This window comes from Porites lutea, chromosome 4, assembly GCF_958299795.1.
Source record: "Porites lutea chromosome 4, jaPorLute2.1, whole genome shotgun sequence".
NCBI classification, from domain to species: Eukaryota; Metazoa; Cnidaria; class Anthozoa; order Scleractinia; family Poritidae; genus Porites; species Porites lutea.
Window position 1 is genome coordinate 35,959,196 of NC_133204.1, and position 21,783 is coordinate 35,980,978.

General features: G+C 40.3%; 3 protein-coding genes across 3 annotated transcripts in view; 1 reads left to right on the forward strand and 2 right to left on the reverse strand.

Moving 5' to 3' along the window:
• The window catches only part of LOC140933435 (ADP-ribosylation factor-like protein 3), a 3,707-nt gene extending 3,185 nt beyond the window's left edge, over positions 1 to 522 (forward strand). Inside the window, exon 2 of the mRNA XM_073382991.1 lies at positions 1 to 522. This exon is cut by the window's left edge and continues 425 nt beyond it. The gene's annotated coding sequence lies outside the window, so the exon portion shown is untranslated.
• A 137-nt stretch (positions 523 to 659) lies between these two features.
• LOC140933434 (uncharacterized) lies at positions 660 to 2,268 on the reverse strand. The gene has a single exon (XM_073382990.1). It carries the CDS (start codon positions 2,114 to 2,116, stop codon positions 1,211 to 1,213), a length of 906 nt encoding a protein of 301 aa, XP_073239091.1. The 5' UTR covers positions 2,117 to 2,268; the 3' UTR covers positions 660 to 1,210.
• A 3,389-nt stretch (positions 2,269 to 5,657) lies between these two features.
• Positions 5,658 to 20,155, reverse strand: LOC140934596 (substance-K receptor-like). The gene is made up of 2 exons (XM_073384196.1): positions 19,487 to 20,155; positions 5,658 to 8,643 (listed from the first exon to the last, which is right to left on the reverse strand). The coding sequence occupies exons 1-2, from the start codon at positions 20,153 to 20,155 to the stop codon at positions 7,630 to 7,632; spliced, it is 1,683 nt and encodes a 560-aa protein (XP_073240297.1). The 3' UTR covers positions 5,658 to 7,629.
• Between the last annotated feature and the right edge of the window lie 1,628 nt (positions 20,156 to 21,783).

Here is a 21,783-nt window from a genome sequence, read left to right on the forward strand (position 1 = left end):
TTCATCAAATGTTAATTTCATTTAAACCAACCTACATGTAAGTTATTCCCAACATGTTAGAAAGACAAGGAAGCATTTATGATATGTTAATAACAATATAACTTAATTTGGTTGATACCTAAAAAAGAGCTTAAGGTACCTTATGACTTTGTAAGTAAGCAGTTCCAATGTTTTATAACAACAAAATATGTAATGATATTTACTTAAGTAATTTGGACCTGACAAAAGTTTCACATGCATTGGGTCTGCATGTACATAAAGAAGGGTTTAACAGAGATCTGGCAAAAAATGAACAAATGTTTATGTAAATCTTTGTTTATAGTGCAGTTGCTCTGGCATCTATCTCGTTTAAGGGCACACGTCACCACCCAAATAAATATGTAGTGACAAGGAAATTATGGTAAATAACCAGCCAGTTACTTACAGGCATTTTGGAGGAGATAAACTCAGGACTGCCAAGAAAGAGTTCGGGGAGTGGTCAAAGCAGGACTCATCCCAAGATCCACATTCCAAGGCTTAGACTTAACATTCTACACCCCTGGTATTAAATTGGTGACTGTTCGTTTCGCCTATGTCCTGTTCACTCACGTCTTAGTCATTTTGCTTACTTGTGTTAGTTCGTTTAGCAAACGCGTTATAAGTTGTCTCACAAATGTTTTATGAGTCGGTTTGCTAACATCTTGTAAGTCATTCTTTGAATGAGAACAAAATTTCCTTACAGCTGAGCGGTTACCACTAACATGCGGAGCAATGGTTTTTCAGGCACTATTCTCATCATTTCTTACATTGATATTTTTGGAAAGACCACAGCATTTCAAATTTTGCTATTAGGTGATACTTGCTGTCCACTTCTTAAGTGTAAAAATCAATATTTACTCTAACTTTTTCAACGAAAGTAAAAATTCGTAAGTGAAATGACCTAACACGTGAGTGAAAACGACTTAAGATGTAAGTGAACAGGGTGCAGATGAAACAACCGTAAACCCCTAGATTAAAATTCGTTAGCCCAGGACGAGTATCATATGATCTACAATAGGGCAACAACAACAAACAAAAAAGCAAACAAGGAATTTTCAGTTTGAAGGTACATGTACTGCCATCTTAACAAAGCACAAGAAGTTGATCACAAAACTAATAAAGCAAACCATCTCAAGCACGCCTTTGTGGAAGCAGCTTGACTATTAAGACAATTTTCTTCCCAATTTTTTTTTTACAAGACTTTGTTATACTTTTCACGGAGTTCTCTCTTTTCAGCTTTGATGAGAAACTTAGTCAGATCCTCTGGTTGTCCTTCTCTAAACTGCTTTGCAAAAGAATAATCTAACAAATCAGCAAGCATCAATTTTGGAAAACTCTGAGCCAGTTTCTCATCTGAATCTTGTCTGAATAATCTTGGATTGATTTCAATGTTATTTGATAAAACAGGCGGAAAGACCTTGGCTGTATGCTGATCTAAGCTGTAGCCCTCAGGGAGATTATACTTGTGTAGGACAACACACTTGTCTGGAATAGTATGTAGCAAAAAGCTTGGCAGTTCCAGCAGCATTTTCAAGGCTGATCGCTGAGCCATTCGCAGCTCTTCCATGATAGACTTAACACGATTCTCAAGATCGAACGTTCGCATTACTAGCAGTCTAGAACATGGATGCATCAAATGTACTTTCTCCTCTAAGCCGTCATTCTGGACACGAATAACTCCTCTGAGATAATTTAACCCCCCTCTTTTTTGAGAATCTTCAGCGAGTACAAGAACCGGGGGAGATCTTTCCAAGAGCTTCCTTTTTTGTCGAGCTAATAACCCTGACGGCTTAAGGTACTCCAGCCTCTGAAGAACAAGTTCACTTCTCAGAAATAACAAGTGCGGTTGACGCTTTCGAACATGAACTGCATCTAGTTCTTCATACATAGTCCTCAGCGGTTCCAAACCAGATGGAGGCTCTTCGAGCTTCTCAAAGCACCTATATCTTCGAAACTTCATCTTTTTGATGATGACATCCAGATCGGATTTCGAAGAAGAATAACGCCTTTGGCTGAGACAGTGACCGTGATTACCAGAAAGTACCCGATGGGGGAACCATTTAGCCACTCCGGCAACATTAGTGAAGTGCTTCAGCATGCTCTGGTGAGGAAGAACGCTGAGTTCTTTTGCACAGCTCTGATGACTACTTCGGGCTTAATTAGAGCAACCCAATCTTTTAAATGGAAGAGAAAACGAAGAAAAAAAGTCCTTGATCGCATGCATGCATGCAAGATGGCCGCCGAACTAGAACCAGTCTCCCACTGATAAGCAAGCTTTTTCTTCATGTACTGACTACTCAAATGTCTCCAAATGACTACGAGTGATAAACGCTCACGGAATGTATTCACATTTTATTGGTTAGTTTAATAAAGCTCGCGTTAAAACCCGCTGAAACATCACCCAAAATTTTTATGGTAAACATTATGTTCATAAACCAGCTAGTCAGTTATCTTCTTCTCTTCTTCTCGTTCTTGGTTCTTTATATTTTGGCTGATTAGATCTCTTTTCTAAAGATCCAACGTTTACAACTAGCAGGATCTTCATCCGCGGTTTTTGCAGTTAATTTAATCCTTTATTATTCAGTTATCTTTGCTGTCAAAGAGGACATCATAATATTTTCTGTCACTCTTATTTTTCAGCATCCGGCTTGCGTCACGAGTCAATTTTGTGTAGCCTGGGTACAGCCACCCCCTCCTATCAGAAAAATCGGAGAAGGGTGGGGGAAAGGTAGGGCTGTACACAGGCTAGTTTTTGAGCGACTCACATCAACCGAAAGTGGACGTTAATTTTTGCAATTTTGGGGCGTGATTTTGACCAAATTTTCGGACAAATCGCCTATTTGAAAGAAAAGACATGTCTAGGGCATATACCTATTAAGCTATTCCTACGTGACATCCCGGGGGGGGGGGTTCTCCATATATCCTTGGGTGGGGAGATGCGGCCCGGCCCCTCATACGTATACCCTGACCCTGTTTAAGACAAAAATCGCTGATTTTTCTACCCTGTTTAAGACAGAATTCCAATTTTTAATATCCTGTTTAAGACATTTAACCCGAACCCACACCCTGTGTAAGACAATAATAAATAAAAATTTTGCTGTAGTTTAGTTCGTAGAACATACGCGAAGGCTGTTTATCGTCCAAGAAAAGATAACCCTTTGAAAGCCAAAATTGATAAATCGATACCCTGATTAAGAAAAAAAATGAGAGAATCGATACCCTGTTTAAGACAAAAATCCCCAAAAACATACCCTGGCTGGCCGCACGTCCCCATTAAGCCCTTATAATGAAGTACCCCCCCCCCCCGGGTAACTTCTCAACCGCGCGTAACTTGAGGAAACAAGACCAAAGTGGTGCAAAGGACGTGGCAATCTCGACCCCAGACAGAATGTGTAAGCAGTGGAGTCGAAGATGGGGACGTGGTAACACCTGCACACCATTTTTAATACAGCCCTCGGATTTTATGGCTGCGAATGCACAATAAAGAAGAGCTATAGCAACAGCAGCAATAACAGCGGAAAAATTGATTTTGATGTAATATATGTTTGGGTCATGCTTCCCTATTTATGTTCGAGATCAGAGTTTCACCCTTTTTCTATCTCTTCACTTCCATAATTTACATTAAAGTGATTTCTCAGTGATAGACGTAGGGGTGCAGAGCTTTTCAAAATCTCTTAGGCTACGTGCAAACGGGCGCCTTATCTACCAACAATGTTGGGAGTTGTAAGCCAACAATGTTGCATCCGTTTGCACGGGGCTAAAAGTTTGACCGGTTTCAAACTTTGCGCAACAACACGCAACAACATCCAACAACATGCAACAAGGTGTGCAAACGGACGCAACATGTAACATCCAACAATAATGAGAGTTGTTGGTCAGCAATGTTGCGTCCGTTTGCACGCAGCCTCATAGAAAATTATCGAAGATATTGATGTCCCTCAATTCAAGAGAAGGAATTCCAAAAGTTTGCTTTGAAAAGGTTCTTAAATTTGACAGTCTGGTAGTTAAAAATGACCTTGGCTACTTGGCCTCTGACTGATGAATTGAAACATCACTTTTCTTTCTACTCTCAGTTTTTTGCTCAAGACAATAAGGCTGCATGCAAACAGACGCAACATTGGTGAGCAACAACTCCCAGCATTGTTGGATGTTACATGTTGCGTCCGTTTGCACACCCTGTTGCATGTTGTTGTTGAAACCGGTCAAAGTTTTCAGCCAACAACTCCCAACATTTCTTTTGTTCCGTGATCGCCGACGCGTAGCGCAACAATGTTGGATCCGTTTGCACAGCTCTTCCAACATTGATGGGGCCACGCACGCTCATTACGCATGGTTTAAAAAGAGTTATGGGTTGTATCCTTCCCACGATGCACTGCAGGTCCCAACATTGTTGGGAGTTGTTGCATCCGTTTGCACACCTCTGCCAACACGCACGCAACAACTCCCAACATTGTTAGCGCAACAATGTTGGAAGTTGTTGCCTCCGTTTGCTTGCAGCCTAAGCGAGCACGGATGAATTGCAGCATTTGCATGCCCCACAACCTGGTCCCCGGGCGCTTTTCCTTGGCTTTATAGGTGGGGCCACCTCCAAAGCCATGGAAAAGCGCCCTGGGGACCAGGTTGCATGCCCCAGCCAAAAGAAGAATAACAGTAGGAATGGCGCCGTATGCATTGTGGCGAAATGTCCGCCATCATGTGACCTGAAGCCAAGAAACTGTAAACACGCTGACGATGTCACCACTATTTTGATCACTGAACGACATTTTTTTGCTTGTTTTGCACACGCCTGTTGGTTAACCTGCAGGGGCGTACCCAGGAATTGTTGTTGGCGCGGGAAATACTTCTTAGCGAGCAGAGGCGAACAGATCATAGGAGGAAAACCAAGAACAATTATATTTTTGAATATCCCTGGAATTTAGTTTAGTGGCAAATGCAACTCGCGTTTCATTAAAAAATCCGCCAGCTAAAAAACGATATACGATCCTGTCGATGTACGAATTTCAGTCTCAAACAAGCGTCAGGTCTTATTGGGGGGATCCGCACCCCGGACCCTCCCCCTGCATCTGCCGATGATCTATCCGGGTGGCTTATATCTCCATCATGAAATGCAGGTGATCAACTAATACAGGACTGCTAAGGATTGCATAGGTAATAACAAGTTTAAAAACCACACGAGTATATCTTTTGCAGTTTTGGCATACTGTTTGCTGATTTTGAGACACAGAAAATTAGGGGGGGTTTTGACATCGAATTCCAATCATGAATTGTGTTTTAATAAAGCAGGCCTTACTATTCCGCAGGAGTTACGAACAATTTTTCTTGATTGAGTAGAATCCACTGATGTTTAAGCCCGCGAATACAGCCATCTGTTCTCGCTTCTCGCACAAGCGTCCCTAGCAGAGTGGAGCAAGAAAAACTGGCTGTATTCGGAGCTTACTGGTCTATATAATTATGTTGTCTTCCCATCACAGGGGCGGATCTAGGGGGAGGGTGAAGGGGGTGCGCACCCCCCCCCTAAGACGACCTGCGGCTTTCTAATACAACCGGTATTCTGCAAAAAAACTATGTGGTTTATTGTTGTTGAAGTAAAACATGAGATGAGGTTGAAGAATTTATGTTAAACGCCGTAAAAATGGTAGTTTGGCACCTCACGTCACCATTCAGTTACGCCATTCCCTAGTGGTTTACTCCCTCACAAGAAAAATCCTGGATCCGCCCCTGCGTCACTCTCATTTTTTCTTTTACTAAAGGGCAAGCCAGCTAGCGAGCAAGCTCTTCTGATGATCGTTGGGTACCAAAGCCGGCTTGTCTCATTTGCTGGCATCCACAAATAAAACATTTATCTATTCTCACGTGACATCTCGTGACCGTCCTCTGCCTCCTTGAGAAACCACGTCCGTTGCACCACGTTTAGTGATGTTCCATGCACGTGGTAGCTATAGCACAGAGCACGATTTTTAATGTTAGCAGCAGCAGCAGAAGCAATAAAGCAAGAAAATTGACATGCTTCCCCAATTAATTTAGTATTTTACCATTTTTACCCCTTCATTTTAGTGATATACTTTCAGTTTACGTTGTTTGCTTATGGCACAGATCCTGTGGTGCACATCTGTTCAAAATCTCGTAGTATCTTAAATTTTAAATCTTAAATCTTAAATCTTAGTATTTCACCATTTTTTACCCCCTCATTTTAGTGATATACTTTCAGTTTACATTGTTTGCTCATGGCACAGATCCCGTGGTGCACATCTGTTCAAATAATAATAATAATAATAATAATAATAATAATAATAAATAATGATAATAATAATAGGCTTTATTTAAAGAGGGTAAAACACTTAACAGTAGTCCTAAGACACTGATGACTCTGTGGCCCTCAAAACAAATTATAAATATAGACTCTACAACTAAAAACTATAAAATATACTATTTTCAAAGATAATTTAGGATAAAAATATAATAGATAATTTCTAAAAAGACCAAATGACTAAGATATATAAAAACAACATAAAACGTATATACAATTACAGTCTAAGGAGCATTGCAGCCTTTTGTTCAGCTAGAAAGGATTTAAAAACGTTATGCTTAAAACTTGCTGGCGAGCCATTATTTCTTATATTGGTATTCATGCAATTCCAGTCCTTTATAGTCCTAATAGTGAAATTACGACCTCCTTCTGTTTTTCGTTTATACTTGGGGCACAGCAAATTTATGTTTGAATGTCTAGTGGCTCGATTATGAATTTCTGAATTTCTGACTAATAGACTATCAAATAAATAGGCGTAATATACTTGTGGACCCGCTTATACACTAGTGCGCATCTCTTTATTAGAGATTGTTTAGTAAAAGGGAGCCAGTTTAGATTATTGAATAATACGACTGATGGTGTAAGTCTTTCAGCATCGAGCATAATGCGTGCCGCCCTTTTTTGAAGTTTCAAAATACTTTGAAGATGTTCGACATTGCAGCTGTCCCATATATATCATGCTCCCATACAGGAGGGTGGGCTTTCTAACACCATTGTAATAGGTTTCCCTTTGATGTTGCTTAAGAAACGGGCTAATATGCTTCAAGAGTCCTATGCGTTTGGAAAGTTTCTTACATAATTCATCAATGTGTGATTCGTAGTTCATTTGGCTATCTATAACTACTCCTAAAATCTTATGAGAAGAGACTTGTTCAATAACAGAGTCATCAATCTTGACATCTAAGCGTAGGGGTGTGTCTCTTAACAGGAATGCGCTTTCCGTCCACTAAAAGGGATTTCGTTTTTTTCTTGTTGATGAACATTTTGTTGCAAGACGCCCATCTCTGAACCGCATCAAGATCGAAATTTAAACGTTGGGTCATCGAGCATAGATCCGAGAAATGCGCACTTGCGGTTATTGTAGTGTCGTCAGCGTAAATGTCCACTGTTGAATTTGTTAGATGTAATGGAATGTCATTCACAAATAACAAAAACATTGCGGGACCGAAGACAGACCAGTCGAAGATACTGATGTGTGGAGATATCTAGAAGCTCTCAACTCAAGTGAAGAATTTCCCAAAGTTTGCTGTGAAAAGGTACTTAACGCTGGTAGTTGAAATCGATCCTGCTTCCTTGGCCTGTGCTTAGTGAATCGATCGCAGAAATATTAATTTTGTTTCTACCCTCAGTTTTTCGCTGAAGACAATAAACAACCAGGGATGAATTGCAGCATTTGCATGCGCCAGCCAAAAGAAGAACAACTGGAAAACATAGGGAATGTCTTCATAAGCATTGGTGTGAAACACTGACATCATGTGACCTACATGCACAGGAAGCCAACAAATCGCAAACACACTGACAGCTGTCACCAGCATTTTGATGACTGAACGACGTTTTTTTGCTTGTCTTGCATAAGCCTGTTGGTTAGCATGTCCGGGTGGTTTATGTCTCCATAAGAAGTGGGCGATCAACGAATACAGGACTGTCATGATGGTCAAAGGGATTGCATAGCCAATAACAAGTTTAAACACTAATTCGGCTTTGAAAAGATTTTCAGATATTTCAGGGAAATCATGCCACCCTTCGATGCACTCAGCAGTTCCATCTTCCGTCTCCTTGGTTTTAGACGTGTACAGCTGGCCACTGAAAATCACACTGAAACATAACCACAAACCAAAGACTGAACGCACCACTGCTCTAGAAGACATGGGCCTCCGTCGGATGCACACAATAGCCAGAAATCTGTCCACGGCAATCACTGTCAGCGTCCAGATAGCAACACTAATAGAGATATTCAAGATGAATGGTATGAGCTTGCAAAGAAGGTTTCCCACTATTCCAGGCACCCATCGGTTTCCAGCTATGAAGAACGACATGGTAAAGCTGGAAGCCGTTAACACATCCAATACGTCAGCTACAGCCGTGTTGGCCAAAAGCCAGTTGAACGGGTTTTGGCGAATGTCCCTGCGAGTGCGCACAAGGTGAATGACAAGCGAATTGCCAGCCAATGAAAGCATGATAATGATGATATAAGCAGCAACGAAGATTATGTTGGTGAGGTTGTTTTCATCCTGGTTACCGCCGTCTGAGTTTTCGTCGATTTTTTGACAATCAGGAATGGTACAATTTTCTATTTGATCCAAGGCGTCCATTTCTCGCTGAAAAAGGAAGAACAAAAGAGCTTTATAGACGCCATCAGTCGTCGGAGGGATGTGAAGAGTGGGAGGTGAACAATAATTGCGTACATCGAGAACGAATCAAACCAATAACGACTTTTTTACAGGCCGCGTTTATTGCACAGCTAGATTATTAACATTTGGTCTCCCGCAGACTATTTTAAATGAAAGTAGAGTAATGAAGATTGTGGCCGGACATGCACATTATAATGTTTCAAGATACCTTGAGGAATCTTATAGAGGGGTAGGATAAAATATTTTTTAAGAACACATGTTATTTTGCCAAATTGTGCATTTTAAAAGACTCATCATAGTTTATTCTACCAGAAAAACTGATTTTAGGAATCAAAGCCAACGCCTTAACAAAATAAAGATATTATCTTCAGTTGTGTAAAATTAGATACAAAAAATTATGCATCGTTTTAATAGCGAATTAGTAAAAACTAGTTATCTTGAATAAGCCAAGAGGGACTGTCCGAAGCTGGTTCCAGTCTGGGAAAAACATGAAACGAAAAACATCCTTTCCCCGGGGGTGGACTCCGCATATGAAAGTGGTGGGGATGCCCGTCGTCTCCCTTAGGGCTGTAAATTTCGGATTTTGGTCTCACTTAAGGTGTTCTGGGCAAAACGCCATCATATTTAGCCGTGAAGGTCTTGTTTGGGGTTGCACGGGAAAAAATATAAAAATATATATATTGTCTTTGTTTTAACATGGTTTCTTTTAGGGGTCAAAAAAGCTTGAGCCACGTCCAGATCTGTCTCCTTTAGGGGTTTAATTCAAAATTTCCGACGAGCATCCCCACCCCTTTCATATGCGGAGTCCCCCCGGGCATCCTTTCAACTTCATTAAAACCTCTCCATGAGGACACCTCACTATAACGGACTGTTCCTTTTGGTCCCAAAGTTACAAAAACTCATGCAATTCCCACCTCTGGAACTAGTAATAACAAAATGTTAGGGCCGCCATGATGACCCGCAAGCCTTAGAAACGTGCACGACGGTCATCTGAATTGACCGATTGCGCAATATAAAATAAAGAAAGTGTTGACAACATAGTGCTGGACCGAAGGTCGGGAACCATGAGAAACCCCTGGAACTTATTACCCGCACGTCATCTCGCTAATTCATATGACATTTTATTCCGTCGACAGGAGCAATTAACACAATCAAAATATGCTTTTGTCCCCAAACGATAACTGGAACCTCCGTAAATACATCATCGATTTTATTTTAAACATCTCAAATGTCTTTTTAAACAGAGCAACTTCAGAACACTAGGCCACTTTACTTAAATTTATTTACATTGTGAATACCGCGCCGAAACGTTTTTTTGTAACTACCACGTAAAATAATAAAACCAAAACCAAACCAAAGTCTCCAGGTGCTTAAAAGTAAAAGGACGCGCGCCAGGAGAACGCGAGACCACAAAAAAAAAGTTTTCGAAATGTAATCGCATTAGCAGAGATTCCCCGTGAACGGATCGCAACAGTATTGATCTAAATTTTTAGAAATCTCTCTTTAGTCGTTTTCGTCGACAAAATGAATAGCAATATCGCTCTCCGCTTCTTCCACCATTTTTTTCAGCGTCAATTCGTGAAGGACACGTGGCTCTGAGCGACGTCATCCACGCGGAATACATTCGCGCTATGTGATTGGCTGTTGTCTAATCCCCCTTTGGATCTGTGGTCTTAAAAATAACTCGAGACGAATTACCTATAGAATAGGGTGTGTATGGGGGATGCCTTCTCTGTCCCCTTTATCCTCTCTTGGACACACATATAGCTTTTGTAGCTTGTAAAACCCGTTAATTTTCCAGTTATTGCGCAAGTGACTTCATAATACCTTGGTGTCTAACTCACAGAATCATAGGCGTGCCATCTAGTGTTTCTGTTGCATGATAAAACTTGCACTTAGGAGTTTAGAACGCCATGGCATTATTAACAATAGAACTCGCTTACTCAAGCTAAATGATATTAACCTTTAAATTTCCACTTGGCGCGCAGTGATTTCATAATACCGTGGTGCTAAACTCACAGAATCACGGGCGCGCCAACTAGTGTTCCTGTTGCTTTAAAAATCGCACTTAGGAGTTCAGAACACCATGGCATTACAATAAAACTCGCTTACTCAAGCTAAATCATATTAACCTTTAAATTTCCACTTGGTGCGCAAGTGATTTCATAATGCCGTTGTGTCTAAACTCACAGAATCACGGGCGTACCGCCTAGTGTTTCTGTTGCTTTAAAAATCGCACTTGGGGGTTTAGAACACCATGGCATTAAAATAAAACTCGCCGCACTTAATAGAAAAGTCATTGTCTTTTTTTAAAAAATAGTCACCCTTGAAATATGCTAAGGTGCTTCTTAGTGATTTGTCTTCAGGCTTTTCTTCGGCGTTCCATTTCTATATAGTCCTCTCGCGAGAATCTTGCGAATACTAATGGCAAAAGTGAAACTGACCTTTTTCCCCGCAAGCAGTTATTGATCAAAAGACTCCCTTAACAATGATTTCTATTCCTATACCTAATTTTCTAAAATCCTGCAATACATAGCTTTTTCTTGACTGGATAAAGAGTTAAATAGCGGCAGCGGCGAAATCCACGTCATCCGGCGCTAATTCATATGACATTTTATTCCGACAGGAGCAATTAACTTAATCAAAATATTCTTTCGTCCCCGAACAATAACCGGAACCTCCGTAAATACATCATCGATTTTATTTTAAAAATCTCAAATGTCTTTTTAAACAGAGCAACTTCAGAACACTAGGCCACTTTACTTAAATTTATTTACATTGTGTGGGCCGCACCGAAACGTTTGTTTGTAACTACCAGGTAAAATAATAAAACCAAAACCAAACCAAAGTCTCTAGGTGATTAAAAGCAAAAGGACGCGCGCCAGGAGAACGCGAGACCACAAAAAAATTGCTTTCGAAACGTAACCGTATTAGCAGAGATTCTCCGTGAACGGATCACAATAGTATTGTTCTAAATAAATATCAAAAAGAAAAAGAAAAGGCTTCTTCCGAATAAACGGTTTCGTGCTGTGCTTTGCAGTTTCCAGGACGTACTAAGAGTGCCGGAAATAGGAATTTTGCTACGCGTGTTTTATTTGTAACGAAAAACCAAACCTTTTACTAATAAATGCCGAAAAGTATAACTGGCGGAGGGTCTCCTACAAGAAAATCTACTATTAAAAAACACTCTAAGACACACCAAGAGAGGAGATCGATAAAGGGGACAGAGAAGACATCCCCCATACACACCCAATTCCATAGGTAATTTGTCTCGAGTTACTTTTAGAATCTGGATAAAGTTACCTCGCACGCTGCGTGGATGTTTCGTGGAGGTTTCGCATGACTAAACGCCGTGCAAAACATGTCGGGCTAAAGTCAATGAAACCGTAAAGAGATCGAGAGCATTTCTGAATATTGAAGCGAAATGAGTTGGCGCTCACCTGGGAAAAGGGAATCGCTGGACTCTTTGACAACCCGTGAAATCAGTTTAACTCGAAGTTTTCGTAACCTCAGTGCTTTAATAAAATGAGAAATTTCCTGGGTCTATTGAAACCGGTCGTTTGTACAATAAAGCAAGTAGGACGCCAAGGGTTATTCTTGTTGAATAATAAAAGACTAATAAAAGAATAAATATCATACCAGAAATTGCTCTCTTCAAACTGTAAATTATAAATGATCCTGAGAGAATATTCAGTGTGTTAAGGATTTCCCTGCTGTACTGTTAGCTCTATACTACAGAGGAAGGGTGATTCTTTTTTAATTTCCATTTCGCTGACACCGCTTTAGTAGAAATCTCTCTTTAGTCGTTTCGTCGACAAAACGAATAGCAATATCGCTCTCCGCGTCTTCCGCCATTTTTTTTTTGGGCGTCAATTGGTGAAGGACACGTGGCTCTGAGGGATGTGATTGGCTGTTGTCTAATCCCCCTTTGGATCTGTGGTCTTAAAAATAACTCGAGACGAATTACCTATAGAATAGGGTGTGTATGGGGGATGCCTTCTCTGTCCCCTTTATCCTCTCTTGGACACAGATATAGCTTTTGTAGCTTGTAAACCCGTTAATTTTCCAGTTATTGCGCAAGTGACTTCATAATACCTTGGTGTCTAACTCACAGAATCACAGGCGTGCCATCTAGTGTTTCTGTTGCATGATAAAACTCGCACTTAGGAGTTTAGAACGCCATGGCATTATTAACAATAGAACTCGCTTACTCAAGCTAAATGATATTAACCTTTAAATTTCCACTTGATGCGCAAGTGATTTCATAATACCGTGGTGTCTAACTCACAGAATCACGGGCGTGCTGCCTAGTGTTCCTGTTGCTTTAAAAATCGCACTTGGGGGTTTAGAATACCATGGCATTAAAATAAAACTCGCCGCACTTAATAGTAAAGTCATTGTCTTCTTTTAAAAAAATAGTCACCCTTGAAATATGCTAAGGTGCTTCTTAGTGATTTGTCTTCAGACTTTTCTTCGGCGTTCCATTTCTTTACAGTCCTCTCGCAAAATCTTGCGAATACTAGAGGCAAAAGTGAAACTGACCTTTTTCCCTGCAAGCAGTTATTGATCAAAAGACTTCCTTAACAATGATTTGTATTCCCATACCTAACTTTCTAAAATCCTGCAATACATAGCTTTTTCTTAACTGGATAAAGAGTTAAATAGCGGCAGCAGCGAGATCCACGTCATCTCGCTAATTCAAATGACATTTTTTTCCGACAGGAGCAATTAACACAATCAAAATATGCTTTCGTCCCCAAACGATAACCGGAACCTCCGTAAATACATCATCGACTTTATTTTAAAAATTACAAATGTCTTTTTAAACAGAACTTATTACTCGCACGTCATCTTGCTAATTCATATGACATTTTATTCCGACAGGAGCAATTAACACAATCAAAATATCCCGAAACGATTATCGGAACCTCCGTAAATACATCATCGATTTTATTTTAAAAATTTCAAATGTCTTTTTAAACAGAGCAACTTTAGAACACTAGGCCACGTTACTTAAATTTATTTGCATTGTGTGGGCCGCACCGAAACTTTTTTTTGTAACTACCACGTAAAATAATAAAACCAAAACCAAACCAAAGTCTCCAGGTGGTTAAAAGCAAAAGAACGCGCTCGAGGAGAACGCGAGACCACAAAAAAATTGCTTTCGAAATGTAACCGCATCAGCAGAGATTCTCCGTGAACGGATCGCAATAGTATTGTTCTAAATAAATATCAAAAAGAAAAAGAAAAGGCCTCTTCCGAATAAACGGTTTCGTGCTGTGCTTTCCGGTTTCCGGGACGTATTAAAAGTGCCGGAAATTGGATATTTGCTACGCGTGTTTTATTTGTAACGAGAAAACCGAAAAATATAGCTGGCGGAGGGTCTCCTACAAGAAAATCTCCTATTAAAAAACACTCTAAGACACACATATAGCTTTTGTAGCTTGTAAACCCCTTTAATTCTCCAGTTATTGCGCAAGTGACTTCATAATACCTTGGTGTCTAACTCACAGAATCACAGGCGTGCCATCTAGTGTTTCTGTTGCAGGATAAAACTCGCACTTCAGAGTTTAGAACACCATGGCATGACAATAAAACTCGCTTACTCAAGCTAAATCATATCAACCTTTAAATTTCCACTTTGTGTGCAAGTGATTTCATAACTGCCGTGGTGTCTAAACTCACTGAATCGCGGGTGCGCCACCTAGTGTTTCTGTTGCTTTAAAAATCGCACTTAGGAGTTTAGAACACCATGGCATTACAATGAAACTCGCTTACTCAAGCTAAATCATATTAACCTTTAAATTTCCACTTGGTGCGCAAGTGATTTCATAATGCCGTTGTGTCTAAACTCACAGAATCACGGGCGTACCGCCTAGTGTTTCTGTTGCTTTAAAAATCGCACTTGGGGGTTTAGAACACCATGGCATTAAAATAAAACTCTCCGCACTTAATAGAAAAGTCGTTGTCTTTTTTTAAAAAATAGTCACCCTTGAAATATGCTAAGGTGCTTCTTAGTGATTTGTCTTCAGGCTTTTCTTCGGCGTTCCATTTCTATCATTTCTATTCTATATATTTCTGTCCTCTCGCAAGAATCTTGCGAATACTAGAGGCAAAAGTGAAACTCACCTTTTTCCCCGTAAGCAGTTAATGATGAAAAGACTCCCTTAACAATGATTTCCATTCCTATACCTAATTTTCTAAAATCCTACAATACATAGCTTTTTCTTAACTGGATAACGAGTTAAATAGCGGCAAACACAGCTTTCTTTGTAAATTTTCTAAATTCACTTGCTTGATTGACGTTTAACCTGAGTTATTTAGTTTAACATATGAACTCTAAAACTGAATTATCCAGATTTGTTTTTGCTGTTCAGCTGATTTTATGCAGCCTTCTTTCCATTTGTTTTGTGATGTTGTAATAAGTTGATCAGTTAGTATGAATAGTGCACTGTTATTCCTGTTTTTCGATTTACAATTGCGAATTTACTTGACTGTATGATTTACGTTCACGAGCTGAAGATTAAACTGTTGAAGTCCAAGTTTGAGTCCTGTTCTGTTTCCAGTTGTAGCAGATCCTAGTACCTTGGAATAGTGACGAGTTCCTTTCCCGCTAGCCAAGCGAGTTGCAGAGTTAGTTTTCCCCAGGTTGTTCTTACGCCGAAGTCGATCGAATTCTCTTAACGCTTATTTCCCCGATTTGTGCTTGGAAGGGCAAAACCTATCGTCACAATTGATCAAAAGACTCCCTTAACAATGATTTCCATTCCCATACCTAATTTTCTAAAATCTTGCAATACATAGCTTTTTCTTGACTAGATAAAGAGTTAAGTAACGGCGGCGGCGAGATTTGGTAATTTTTTGGCGGGCTTTGGGCACGTTTTGGCGGGATGACGATTTCACTATTCGACCGAATCCATTTGATCGCTTGGTCTCTGTGTTTTCTGCCTCTACTATGACATCTTCATCTACTAACAATATTATTTCCGCAACCCGTCGTCATTAAATAACGGGAATTTTTTATGTAGCCCGTTGGCAGACGCTTTACATCATTAACAGCAGATGCAGTCGTATCAGAAGATCTAACGTTTTCAACATCAAAATGCCTACCAGACTGCTGATGAATATTACCACTTATTACAATTTTATCGTAATATCGTTAGGCTCAGAAACATTTTGTAGTCATAGGAAGACCGTCTTCTTCTCGTAATGTCATCTAAATCTACAGACGCACACATCGTCTTTTACGTTCATCTCAAGAATGCAATGCTGGCTTTACATGTATTCGATCAGAGGTTAAATCATAATGTCACAATACTTCAATGTAAAGAAAAAGCCAATTATTGTTTCCATTGTTTTGGTTAAATTTTTAACTTTAGTGCGTTGCATGTACAAGATTCCATCTGAGAGAGAGATGCCATAAAAATACGAACACAACGCACCAGCGCGTGCGTGACGCGCGATTCACTGCGGAAACTGCAGTTTAGCAAGCTCACGCCAAAGAAATTCGTTGAATCAGCACAGACAAAGCCTCGGAGATCAATGATTGCAATTTGCTTTGGCATCCATCTTTTCTTTACGATGAGTAGTATGCTGTGTGTTCACGGACTACGGGTTTTACATAGCAACATTCGCCCGATTCTATTTGAGTTCTGCGACCGTCAATGCGTACATTCAATACAATACGGAACTACGCTACATTTTAATACTGGCAAAGACCAGAAAGACAACGCTTGAGTCGTAGGCCGCGCGCGATTATTCTGGATAACTCGTGAGCTAAGAACGCAAATCTCTCTCCATTACTCTATCGCCAGATGCCGCCTGGACTGGAGTCTGGACTGGACTGGACTAGAATCTGGACTGGACTGGACTGTGTTTAAAATTATCTCGATATTTTTTGGGGTGCGTTAGGTATTAACAAAAACATGACCTGTTTCTTCTGCGTACCAACCAACCCATGGGCTGGGCTTTGTTTTCGGCATTGTTAGTTGTTGTTAAACGGAGTGGGAATTAATAAAAATGATTTTCTTCTCCGGAGTTTAGTGTAACATTAGTAGCGTTAAGAAGCGAGCACCAGTCTTCATTCCAGCCCTTCTGACATTTCATCCCGCGGACATAAAAGAGAAAGTTTTCGTGCATGCTCACATCGATCACACTAACGAAAAGCTAGGTCTTTAAATTACAGCTCTTTAAAAAAAATAAACACTTGAAACACGCTCCATCCTCCAAGCGGAATAGTCCCTTACTCCTCCCTATTGCGCGAAACGCTAGGCACAGAACAGAAGGGCCATCGCTATCAACTTTTTGTAAGACAGGCCCCTATATGAAGCACTGGACATTCAAAAGAAAGTTGTGTGACTCGGTTTTCACTCCAAAGAAGGGAGCAAAGGTCGTAAATGTTAAAACATCAGCCCAGCTTATGCTTTTTTTTTTCTTTTTGGCCGACTTCCAACCACCCCCCCACCCCCCTCGTTGGTGTGGTGTTGGAGTGTCATCACACCAATCATAGTCAGCCAAAATCTTTGTTGTTCTTGTTTTCAGCAAGAAAAATAATACTCTAGTAATAATATATGGCGTATTCACTATTTATATGTTTAGAATTCACAATCTCGGTTTCGCTGAATAACCAGAGGCCTTGGATTTTGTGCCATTAAATCGTGAAAACAAACTTTGGCGATATAAATAAGACACGGTCAGGTCTGACCGACCAAACGCTACCGCCTTTCCAATTTGACCCCCCCCCCCCCCCCCCCCACCGCGGGACGTCGATAATAATACTCTATCACATCCTGGTCCGAGCTATGAACAAAAAGACCATGACCAAAACCCAGAAAAGCCTGCGTCTGACATTCACTGTGCGTAGGCAAAAGAAGCATTTCACGGGCTGCGTTATAAGAAGAATAAATTAAAGCATTTTTATTAATTCCTACTCTGTATAGCAACAAAATCCCCATGGGGCGGTTGGTACGTGCAACAAACAGGGTCTATCTTTTTGTCGAGGGTCGAGGGTAGAGGGTTGAAGGCCTAAATGTAATAAACGGTCCTAAATGTAATAAAGTCCTAAATGTAATAACAATTTGCCCTAAATGTAATAAACTCTCAAGCTGCCAATTACAGTAATTACTCGAATAAGCCCTGCCCTCAAATAAGCGCCGCATTTGGAGGGGGTGTGAGAGTTAATTAGCGCCGCGGCGCTTATTCGAGTAAATACGGTACTAAGCGGTATTGCTATGGTATTAAGCTCCGCTCTCAAATAAGCGCCGCATTTTTGGAGAAAAAAGTTAATAAGCGCCGCGGCGCTAATTCGCGTAAATTCGGTACATTTCCTTATGCACTGTGAAACTTAACGTTTACAAATAAATTGCTTGTAAACGGCAAAGTAACAGTATTTTTCTAAAAAAAGCAATATTTAAGCGATAGAAAACTTTTTTCCTGTGTTTGAATAGCCTGATATAAACACTCGAGGGGTTGGGAGTATTCGAGACAGTTATACAAACCCTCGACGTCGTCTCAGGTTTGCATTACTGTCAAGATCGAATAAAGAATAAAGTGCTAAATGTAATAACATTTTGCCCTAAATGTAATAAACTCTTAAGATACCAATTACTGTATTTATGCGAATAAGCATCTCTCTCATCTCTCTCCTGACTTAATAATTACATAGTTTTCAAGAAAGTCTAGATTTGTTAATTAAAAGTTATTTTTAAAATATTCTTATTATATAGCATTGATCAGTTTACCTGTATTACTGCACCCTGAAAAAATTGTCGTATCTCACCCCTACTTTCCCCGCGGCCACTTTCTTCCTGTCCCCAAGGTGGCCGTTGTGGAAAGGTACAATAGTTCATTTTTGTTACTTGTTATGTTTTACATAATTGTAAACAATATGGATTAACCAATAAAATGAATGAATGAATGACTGAATGAATAAGTATACTTAATAGACAAGAAACTGTTATGTGTCGCTTTGTAGAAATTTATTCATAAACGTGAAGTTCAACGTTGCATATTAAGGAAATATATCAGTACTGTTTTCCTCGAATAAGGTCCTCGGCGCTCATTTACTTTTTTCTCCCAATGGTGGCGCTTATTTGAGGGCGGCCCTTATGCGTGTAAATATGGTAATTGGTAAAGTACCGTTTTTACGCGCGCGAACAAGCGCAGCGGCGCTTATTAACTTTTTATCCCAATTGCTGCGCTTGTTTTAGAGAGATGCTTATTCGCATAAATACAGTAATTGGTATCTTAAGAGTTTATTACATTTAGGGCAAAATGTTATTACATTTAGCACTTTATTCTTTATTCGATCTTGACAGTTATGAAAACCTGAGACGACGTCGAGGGTTTGCATAACTGTCTCGAATTCTCCCAACCCCTCGAGTGTTTATATCAGGCTATTCAAACACAGGAAAAAAGTTTTCTATCGCTTAAATATTGCTTTTTTTTAGAAAAATACTGTTACTTTGCCGTTTACAAGCAATTTATTTGTAAACGTTAAGTTTCACAGTGCATAAGGAAATGTACCGAATTTACGCGAATTAGCGCCGCGGCGCTTATTAACTTTTTTCTCCAAAAATGCGGCGCTTATTTGAGAGCGGAGCTTAATACCATAGCAATACCGCTTAGTACCGTATTTACTCGAATAAGCGCCGCGGCGCTAATTAACTCTCACACCCCCTCCAAGTGCGGCGCTTATTTGAGGGCAGGGCTTATTCGAGTAATTACTGTAATTGGCAGCTTGAGAGTTTATTACATTTAGGGCAAATTGTTATTACATTTAGAACTTATTACATTTAGGACCGTTTATTACATTTAGGCCTTCAACGAGGGTTCCATGAATTTCAGGAGCCATACATGGTTTTGTCCCACGCTCAATGTTAGACGTCTTCGCATGAATTAATGCAGAAGTTTGAAGTAACTGTGAGCGACTTTCACCAAAATCAGTTAGTTTGCAGACCACTGGCTCAACAAAGAACAAATCTTCAAATTGATGTTTCTCGACTTCCGGTCGCGTGTAGTGCTTGTTACTGACCAAGACATTCCCTGGTTTTAAGTAGCGGTGTACCACGTTCCTTGAATGCAAGAATTCAAGTCCCTCAGCGATATCAATCGCTGCCTTGGGAAAAAGGGGTAAAAAGTGTTTAAAGGCTTCCACAGTTTGTATTCGATCCAGGCAGTGCAACAAATCGAGTAGATCTGAAACCTGAACATCAAGACCGAATGGCAAGAAATCAAAACATTCATATTCCATCTTTATAGCCACCGGTTTAGGACAAACAGCAACAAACTCTGCGACTTTCAGGGATGCCGTAGATTTTGCAACATCTTCACCTCCTTTGCTACGATCTTCAGATTTGAGTCTCCCTCGCCGAAAAATCGCTTTACCACCAGGGTTTTCTTCTCGGGAATGTAGTTTCCCTTCATCACGGACCCGAAACTTCCCTTCCCTATTTCGTCCTTGTCTGTGACATCGGCCCATCGAAAATTAGGAATATCGTGAAAGTAACCCTTCGTGAGTGATAAGGAACCGAGAAGAGGTATCTTGAAAGCCATGCTGGGCTTCAAAATAAGAAGCGCTGAAGAACACTGTTGTAAATAATGTTTGCTAGCACATGGGCAGACGCCGGTCTCACATGCATGACCCCAAAGCGCGGGAAAATTTCTCACGCAATGCCTCGCGTGACGAAAGAAAGACAAACATTTCCCAAAGTATCATTTAGCAAATTACCAAAATCAATTTTTTTGTTTGATTTGCTTTGATTGTAATTCATATATGGTACTCATAGTAACTAAGAAACAAATTTACAAGAAAAACGCTCTGAAACGCTCTTTTTACATGTTTGCGTGTGAAAGATGCGCCCGCAAAATTTACACGTGTTACACAGAGGACACTAAAATGGTTCATACACAACATTCAAGTCACCTAAATCCAAGATGGCGTCTGGTAATGGGGAAACAGACTTAACGAGGAAATTTGCTCCAGGTTTATCTTCAGGGACCGCGGAGCAAGGTGAAAAGTGGGAGGGCTGACAATTGAAAATAATTTTTCAATAAACGACCAACATACACGGTCAGTTCAGATTCAATGCAAGAAAAGACGCGATTACAATTTTAGTATAGAAAATACTACACTGAAGTGATCTCAAAAATTTCTAACTATGGCCGTTTAGTGTTCACTGTTCAAGTAATGTAATTTTTCTTGCCATCGAATATTTCATTGATTCGAAAGGAGAAAGACAAAATATAAAACTTTTATCAACTCAAAACAACTACTCAGCTTCGTTTGGCCTGAAAAAGCTAGTAATTTTCTTTATTTCGTCTGATAAATCTGACCAAAAAAAACTCTGCCGGAGCTGGAAGTACAAAACACGCTGCCGAACGAAGCGAAGGGGTGGCCAAGGCATGGCGTTTGATCAAGAGGCAAGTCGGCCCCAGGGCACAATTACCGCGAAAAGCACAGGAGCCCCACAAAATGCCTGGGGTTTGAAATTAAAGAAAATACAGAGAATATAGCGGAATATAGACGGAAAAAAACTTGTACTATTATTATTTTTCTTTTTAGCGCAAGAAGTGGGGGCGGGGGCGCAAAAAAGTGGTGGGGCCGCGGCCCTACCAGCCCCTCCCCCTCCGCGGTCCCTGATCTTTACAAATCTTCAGCTTTCAGTGGAATTCTAGGTACTCTAGATAAGGTGTGATGAAGCATTGTGTTGTAACCGTTTCGCAAAGTACCGTTTCGCAAAGTACCATTTCGCAAAGTACCGTTTCGCAAAGTACCATTTCGCAAAGTACCATTTCGCAAAGTACCGTTTCGCAAAGTACCATTTCGTTTCGTTTCGCAAAGTACTATAAGCCCTCTTCGGCCTCTAGGTAAGGTGTGATGAAGCATTGTGTTGTAACCGTTTCGCAAAGTACCGTTTCGCAAAGTACCATTTCGTTTCGTTTCGTTTCGTTTCGCAAAGTACTATAAGCCTTCCAACATCGGTTTCTTCGCCCGATTGAATTCTACTGGGTAGAAAAATTCAGAAACATGTACTTAACAGTGTAGCTGTGTACCTTGACGGTAAAGAAGGAAAGTTCCAGACCGACAAATATATGATGTTTTTGTTG